This window comes from Tyto alba, unplaced genomic scaffold (genome assembly GCF_018691265.1).
Source record: "Tyto alba isolate M040663 unplaced genomic scaffold, T.alba_DEE_v4.0 Super-Scaffold_14, whole genome shotgun sequence".
In the NCBI taxonomy this organism is placed as follows: domain Eukaryota; kingdom Metazoa; phylum Chordata; class Aves; order Strigiformes; family Tytonidae; genus Tyto; species Tyto alba.
Genome location: NW_024881276.1, coordinates 56,002,711 through 56,010,784, shown reverse-complemented (window position 1 = coordinate 56,010,784; position 8,074 = coordinate 56,002,711). Strand labels below are relative to the sequence as shown.

The 8,074-nt window shown below is 47.3% G+C and overlaps 1 protein-coding gene across 1 annotated transcript; it reads right to left on the bottom strand.

Moving 5' to 3' along the window:
* Positions 1–1,904: 1,904 nt before the first annotated feature.
* On the bottom strand, positions 1,905–7,854 carry TEX55 (testis expressed 55). The gene is made up of 4 exons (XM_033005213.2): positions 7,752–7,854; positions 6,294–6,782; positions 5,955–6,017; positions 1,905–5,248 (listed from the first exon to the last, which is right to left on the bottom strand). The coding sequence occupies exons 1-4, from the start codon at positions 7,773–7,775 to the stop codon at positions 5,135–5,137; spliced, it is 690 nt and encodes a 229-aa protein (XP_032861104.2). The 5' UTR covers positions 7,776–7,854; the 3' UTR covers positions 1,905–5,134.
* Positions 7,855–8,074: the final 220 nt, after the last annotated feature.

The following is an 8,074-nucleotide window of genomic DNA, read 5'->3' as shown; positions in this document are numbered from 1 at the left end:
ACAGGGCCAAAATCTGGGTTCTCTAAGCACTTGTTTTTAATACTGTGGGGTTTCAGCAAATGGGCAACGCTGCTCTTCCCTGAATCTCATTGCAAAGAGGCAGGATATTATGCTAGACCCACAGCAATGCTTAAACAACAGCGGGATAGAGCAGGCATCGCTCTGCTCTTCAGAGGGACTCCTGGGGTGCTCATGGTGTTTGTGCAACTTTGAGTGACTGTTAAAAATCGCTGGCTCTCTGACCACTTGCCTACATTTAATATAGCCTTCTCCCTAACATCTACTCATCTGTCCAAACACCAAAAGCTCCTCGAGGTAAGAACTGTTTTTCTTAAAGGGCTGATATGACACGTATTTTTCCTTTTAACAAACAATCGCACTATTTCACATGTCTTTATTCACCTCTGCTTCCTGTTTTATACTAGAAGATAAGCTGAGGAATGGTAAGGAGGAAGGACAGAGGTCACCCCTTGTTCTTACAAACTCCCTAACCCTAATATGGATCCTGGCTCCTGGCTGGTAAGAAGAATTTTTAGTTATTGGACCAGGTGATTCCAAATAAGACATATGACTTAAAGGCTTGTAAGTTTATAGTGAAGTTTTCATGGCAGGTGTAAATTGTGTGTTGCACTCCCTTATCTACATTGCCTACCTTTTTGCTTTGTGAAACATACTAGATAGCTGGTGTACCTTCATAAGTCTGGCTCTGTGTAGCCCCATGTTCTTCCATCTCTTGCCACTTCAATGAGTGACAATGAATAAGAGGCTAATTTTGGTCCTAAAGTAAGTAACAACACAAAAAAGCAAGTCAGTCCATCTCATAGTTTGATTCTTCCCTGGTATTATTTGTTCGCAGTTTATGAAATGACACCAGCAGTTTCTCCTATTTTCTGCGCTGGAAGATGGAAAGTTTACCCCAGACTCCTGGATGGATATACTGTGGAGGTGGCCCTCCTAGTGCCTGACGGTCTGTGACAGAGGAGGGTGAGCTCTTCCCACCTGTGAGAGGAGTTGCCTGGGGAATTGAGATGATTGCCTTGAGGGAGAAAGGAACAGCCATTCCATTCATTCATACCAGGCACTTCTAATACAGACCAACTACCACAGCATCTGCAGTCAGTTTCCAGTCTTGAATTATGTGTATAGAAATCTCTTAGGATTGCTTTGCCTAACTCGAGCTGTTGTGCAGTAATATTCCAGCCCACCACCTTTCCCCAGGAGAAGATGGCAAGTGACAGTTCGTTCAACCCATGTCACCTCAACAACTCAGAATTCCCCTTTTCATTTGTGTATGTTGAGGCATGGCCATGAACTGTAGGTGATGCTGCTACATCAGTGTTGTCCACGAAGGCAGCTCCCAAAAAGAAATGCAGCCATGGATATTGATGCCTGACTTTAAGGGAACATTTCTTCTTTTACTTCTGCATTTCTGACTGAAAGAATGGTCAAGAGAAGCTTTCCCTTGAGTACAACCTGAAGGCATGTCAGACAGGGTTTAACCAATCTGCCCTGGTGTATTCCCTTTCTAAGCACTCCCACATTCTCCAGTGTTCAGGCTGAGTTCTCTCTCAAGCGAAGCTCTGTCGGGATTTACCCAGAGGTTAGTTTCTTCTCTTTCAGACATGCAAGCCCTGAATAGTTGCTACTGCCTACTTCGAGTTTCACATGATTGTGAAACTTTGAAATCAGTGGCATTAAACTAAAGTTGGTGTTCTGTAGCGATGATTCATATCCAGTGAGTCACAGTGAAATGTTTCATGCTATAAGTAGCTGGCCATTGAAGAGCTATCCCGCCTGTGCCCTCCGCCTATCTGAGAAGCAGAGCAGAGTCTGTGTGAACTTTTCAATGGATTTTTAATCAGCGGTTACAACATTTTTTTTCCATTGGTTGGAGGAGGTATACAGGCAACTTTAGTATTGCTTGGGGCATCTGAGTCATTTTAAGTTCTGTACAGAGATGGTAGAAAAAGAAAACTGATGTTTTGATCCAAAAGACACCTATTTCACAGTGAGTACACTTTCTTTCTAGTTGGTCCCTGCGCATCCTGCTTCTGGGGGGGGAGGGATACAAGGTTCACAACAGAAACAGTGTGCACACCGTAAGATCATGCTATTTGGCAGCTGAACTGGATGTCACGCTTCTGTGCCAGTCCATGGGTCAACAAAAAAATCCTGGCTGTGAAAATACTGTGCTTTCTCGGTGCCCAGCTCAAACTACGAAGGAAACACCCTTGAGAACTACAAACTACCTCCAACCTCCCCACCTTACACTCCGTGACCTACCCCCTATCCATTAGCAGCACACAGCAATACACAGGTGTGGGTGAAAAAACAAAACACCCTTTTAAAAAGAATGCACTTCAGTGCACAGACATGTCCCTCATGGAGAGGAGAAAGAACAAACAACAGATGTTAGTCACGTTGCTTAGCACACAACTGGAGGACATTCAAATATACTGTGACTAGTGTGCTATAAGGACTTATATGGAATGGTTTTCGTTACACATAGTGAACTGTTAATTCCTTCAGAGCACCCAAGGCAAGAAATTTAATGACAGTTTAACGTCATGTTGATAAATGCCCACTTAGGAAGAAGAAACACGGATCCAATGGTTTGGGAAAGAAATTATGGAAAAGAGACAGTCACTCTGGATTCAAGACTACAGTAAATGTTGCCATATTAAACCTACCTTTTCTTCTTTTCTTCACCACAGAAAAACCTTCATACACACAAACAGCAGTTGTGCATTAGTGCCTTAATGTGAGGTAGGGTTTTTCTAGAGCTAAGGTGTATTTTTCTGAAGCAAATAAAAAAGGACAGCTGTATAACACTAGCTTAAACACAATAATCGGAACCCCTTCTGGAAGATGCTTTTTTGGTTCTGTTAAACAAAGTTCCTGGACTTTTTCCTGCAAAAACTGGTGTTCAAAATACAATCCAATCATCTGAGAGGCTTGAGGAGGAGGAGGAGGTGACATTTCTCCTCAGCTCATGATGAGTTCCCCATGATTTCTGGTCAAAGTCCTTGCTCAGGTCTGATCGATTCTCCTACGTGCACTGGGGAGGAGTTCTTGCTACCACGCAGCAATAAGGTGGCCAGGTCACCAAAGGAAAATTTTGTCCCTGAGAGTGCTGAGGAACTCTCTCTTGCAAAACTTCTGTCATCTGTAAGAAGACTATTTTCCAGCTCACTTCAACTTATCTGAAAGAGAAATTAAGGATCTTTCCTTGCATAACTCCCTTAATGCTGACATGAAGTTGAGGGTGCACACCTATAGTCCGAGAACATTTTACAAGTCAAAAGTTTCTCATAAGTAAAAGAGAACAAAAAAATACAGTACACAAATGATAGAAGCAGGAAATTCACAGCTAAGGCTGTACTCAAAAGCACCCTAATCCTGTTCTGCAACAAAACTCAAAGACACGTCAACTTGTCTGTCTCTTGGGAAAACATGCTGACAAGTCACCATAGAGATGAAAAGGCTTCAGCCACTATCTTCATTTTCCATACATTCCCTGTTTCTCAGAGGTGCATTAGCGCTTCTCTTACATTCACAAGGCACATGTGCACAAGGCTGCTTATAAATTCTTGATCAAAAATAGATCAGGCTGAAAAACAACCAGTCTCTGTTTCATTAAGTGTCTGATTCTTCCAGTTGCTGCAGAAAGTAGGGCTTTCAAAAGCATCTCACTGCTTCAGTGGGACCTAGATGCCTGAGTCTAGATCAAACTTCTTACAAAGCCCATGAAAATTTTATCTGAATCTTGAGCCATCTTTAGGCTCACAATAAGCCTGAAAATCTTCCTGCCCTGTAAATGACAGGGGTGCTTACCTGCCTTTAACCTGGAAACACACGAGTTAACTGATCTTTTTTGAGAATCTTAGATAGAAAGGCAACTCTTCTCAGACACATAATTTTTATGCCAAATACTTGCCTCTGTTGTTCCCAAACTTTTTGGGCAGAAGCTCTGCTGTGGAGTATCATACAACCTAATCATTAGGCTTTTAGCTGAAATTAGATATATGGAAGATAAGTTTCTACAGTGCTTTCTTCATAGCCATAGAGACAGTCATTTGGGAATACACTACCACCCGTCAGGAAATTAGAGCACTTGCCTAAAAAAGAGAAAAGTCTGTAGTGACAAAAAACTTTCTGGCATCTACTGCACATACACATGAAATGGAAGCCAAAATAACAGTATGCTCTGTTGCACATTTTCAATAATCTCCAGGCAAGAGACAAGAAAACAAAAGACAAACTTTCTTTGCAGGGTAGAAACAGACACTTGGATAGTATGAAAATGAGAACTGTAGGTATTCTGAGAATCAAAAGCAGTTCAAATGATGTGTTTGCAAAGTGTACCTTGACTTTGAATTTCCAGGGCTAATAATGCTTGGGTTTGGTTTGTTTAGTTTTATTCATGTCTCACATTCCTGAGTGACAATGTCTTTTGAAGCCACAGAGTGTGCATGCAACTGTTGCTTTACTGTTCAGTTTATCAAAATATACATTGTACTTGCAACAATACAAGCAGGGCAACCCCAAAGAGCAGAGTGATTGGAACCCAGCAGGGATGGCTAAGGGTGAGACAGCTGCACCCAGTGTATGGAAGAGGCAGAGAGACAGCTTCTTGCATCAGAGGAGCTCTGAGGGCAGCAGGAAAGCCACAGACCCAGCCTCTCAAAGTATGAGATGGGCACTGGCGCTGCTGCATAGCGGGAGACAGTAAACCACCACTGCAGCAAGAAAAAGAGAGGACTGTGTGTCGTCCTGGGCTGCTTCTGTGCTTGCATTGTCTGAGCTGTGAGGTTTCTCTGCACAGAAAAGCAGAATCTAGGGGTGGCCTAAATGTGGGATTTATGCATTTGTATGCGGAGACTGCAAAGGAGTTCAGCAGACCTGCCTTTTCAAGATGTGCCATATGTGCATCCAGGTCCCTGCACACTTTAAGATTTGAGTTTGTGCATCCAAACCAATACTTGGTTGCAGTATTTAAACCCAAGGGGAAACACAAGCATACAGAACAGAAAAATCAGGAAACAGAAATACAAGCAGACCTCTTCCAGGTTACTGCCAATGACTACAAAAGTATGGTGCTGTGAAGGCCCCATGCAATACCACAATAGCAAGGTCAGTAGGGACCAAAAGGAGTGCATGAGTCCTCTTCCAGAAACACTTCCATATCTTCGTTCTCCTCCAATATTCCCTCCATTTCTGCCTGCCTGGCATTTATCATAGACTGTACCTGGGCAAAAAGAAAAGGAAAAGTGTCATTTGGGAGCCTGTATCGTTACCACTGGTGCCCAGAACTGACCTTGCTATTCGTCTGCAGGTTCTGCATTCAGCACTGCATGAACCCAGCAGCAAATCACCAAGGTGGTTCTTCCCCTGACTGACTAGAGGGCAGTGAAGGAAAAGACTCCCTCTGTCTGCTGTTTCCTCTAGCCTCCTCCTTTCCCTAAGGAGCTCCCCCCACTTCTAACTCACTCCCACTCTAACACCTCACTCTGTTGACTTTGAATTTCCTGTGTTTTCAAACCCTGCAGGATCAGCAGAGACAGCTCTCCTGAATAGGGGTGTTTGGGCAGGAGAAGTGCTCCCTCCCAGCATGGGACAAAGAGAGCTGGAGAAGGGTCACGGGGACAGAGAGGGGCCCTATCTCTCTCCCTAAGCTTCATTCACCTCTCAGATAACAGTCCTCCAGGGTACATCCAACACATTCTGCTCCCCACACACCCTCCCACAACTCTCCTCCCTCTGCTTTTAGAGCACATGCCATCCCCTGCACCCTGGGCATTCTGATCCTATCCTGTGTTTCTCCTCCTCCCAAGCGAGCAGACAGTGAGAGAAACAGTCATGGGTTGACCACGTTTGTGGTGTGCTCAGCAAGACTGACTTTCTGCTGCGGCCCCAACAGACGGTCCCCACTGAGCTCCAGCAGGACACCATACCTGCAGCAGCATGAACTGCAAGGGGTCATCGGGCTTCTGGTAGACCAGTTTTTCTGTGATCTCCTGAGATAGAGATGGAAAGAAGGAAAGAAGTATTGATCCTTGGGTAGATGGGTGGCTGCACTTTCTGCTCCAACACTAGCTGCATTTTAAAAACCAAGCATCTCTTTCAATCCTCAAAGATGATCAAGGGCCCTTCTCTACTGCTTTTCTTAAGCTTAGGCTTAAGAAAGCACAGGACAAAGAGGGATCTGGGGAAAGGATAATTTGGTCCAAGCTAATTTTAGGCTCAGCTTCTCAAGCAAGCCTCTGGAGGGAGAAGGGAAAGAGATATTTCACCTGAAATATCTGCAGAATATTATGTTTCTCCATGTACTTAATGGAGACTTCAAAGGGGTCTTCATACACCTTTGGCTGCTCCAATATTTCACTTGTATTCTCTGTTGGCTTGACCTCACTTGCCGATGACCCAGCCTTGGGTGTTTTACCACTTGCCTGTGTGGAGCCAGACATGTACATCTCAGCTTTGAAAACTGGCAGTTCACCCACAGGCAACCCGATCTCACGTGAGTTTTCCCTGGATGTGGGAAATTCAACAACAGGTAACTGGTCCACAGAACCTCCTTGTTTCTCAACCACCAGCTGGTCTGCAGACACTGGCAATTCCACTACAGATGGCTGCTCTGCAGATGCTGGTGTTTCAACCCCAGATAAGTCATCCAGTGACAGTGGGGATTCAACTGTAGGTGTCTGGTCCTCAGATGGTTCAACAGCTGATGGTGTGCTAGATGCCTCCACTTCAGATTCTGAATGACCATTGGGCTCTTGCTAAAATAGTTAACGAATAAAGAACAAAGAATATTTTAAACATGTAGCCCCACAAACCAGATACATCATGTTACTGCATCCTTCTGCACATATATTGCAGCCCCTCTTAGACCACGCTCTCGTAGACTTTAATTTCTGTGACTGGCCCCACTCACACCTTCTGCCCACGAGCCCAGGAACTCCGTTTAAGCTCAGACCTGAGTCTGCAGACCTGTTCTGGGCTATGCAGTAGGTGTGCCTGTGCTTGATCCTCACTTTTTTTTTTTTTTTTTCTGGGGGAACCCAAAGTGTATGTTGTAGGTAGTTTTGCCTGTGGATGGAAGTCCCTTGGATGGATCCCAGACCCGACTCATTACCTTGCCTCGTCTGGGACTGTTGGTGAGCCCTCTTACCAGCACCCTGCCCAAGTGCTGTGGGCCTGCACCCTGTCGGCCAAGGGCACTGCCCTGCCTGTGCTGCGGTTGCCTCAGCTCCTGGCTTGTCTTCCTGCTTGTCGCAGCTCCGGTCTTGCTCCCTGATGGCAAGCAGCTGAAATTCGGATAGGCTTCACCCACCATCCCCCTTGAGCTGTGGGCCACGCCGTATCCGTGCCCCACGCTCCCATATCCTAGTCCTGTGACTGACTTCAGGCACCCTCATCCCAAAACTGCCCGGGGCAGAGGAGGTGGGAGCCATGACAGCTGCTCGCAGGTTTTGGGGTTCCCAGCTGCAGCTGTGTTGCCTGAAGCAAGCTGCTGGGAGCAGACCGGGGAGGGGGGCAGGACCCGCACCCATCCCTGTAATTGGGAAGGGGGTGTTAACCCTGGGGGGCAGGGGGCACAGGACGCTTCCTTGGGGGGGAGGAAGGCAGTAGACCGCGGGGGTCAGGGGGCTGGGTGTACGGGGAGGGGGAAGAACACAGGTTGGTGCAGCTAGAAGAGGCGTGGGGCCGGGTGTGCGCGGGGGAAGAGGGGGCGGGGGCCGGCCTACCCTCACCAGCCCCCGAGCCTCCATGGCGGGGCAGGGCTGTGCTTCGCCTCCCGCCGCCGCCGGCCTTTTGTGCCGCCCGCCGCTCGCCGTAGGCGGAAGACGCCCGGGGAGGTTGCCGAGGAAACCGCCGCCCCACCCACCCCCAGCTCCGCCTCGGTAGGCGGCCACGCCGGCGTGACGTCACGCCGCACGGTGCTGCCATCTTGGGTGAGGGCGGAAGCGCCGGGCGGAGGCCGGGGAGCGGCCTCTCGGTGCGTGTGAGCAGCCGGCGGGCCTTCCGCGGGCTGCCTGTGCCCTGCGGGGAGCGGAGGGTCCCTTGGCAG

Bases quoted from the DNA above. Each gene is read 5' to 3' on its own strand.
- TEX55 (XM_033005213.2), bottom strand. From the start codon at position 7,775: ATGGAGGCTCGGGGGCTGGTGAGG. The intron at 6,018-6,293 runs GTGAAATATCTC...TCTCTATCTCAG, and splicing joins ATATTCTGCAGATATTTCAG to GAGATCACAGAAAAACTGGT. The intron at 5,249-5,954 runs GTATGGTGTCCT...CTTTTTGCCCAG, and splicing joins TGCAGTTCATGCTGCTGCAG to GTACAGTCTATGATAAATGC.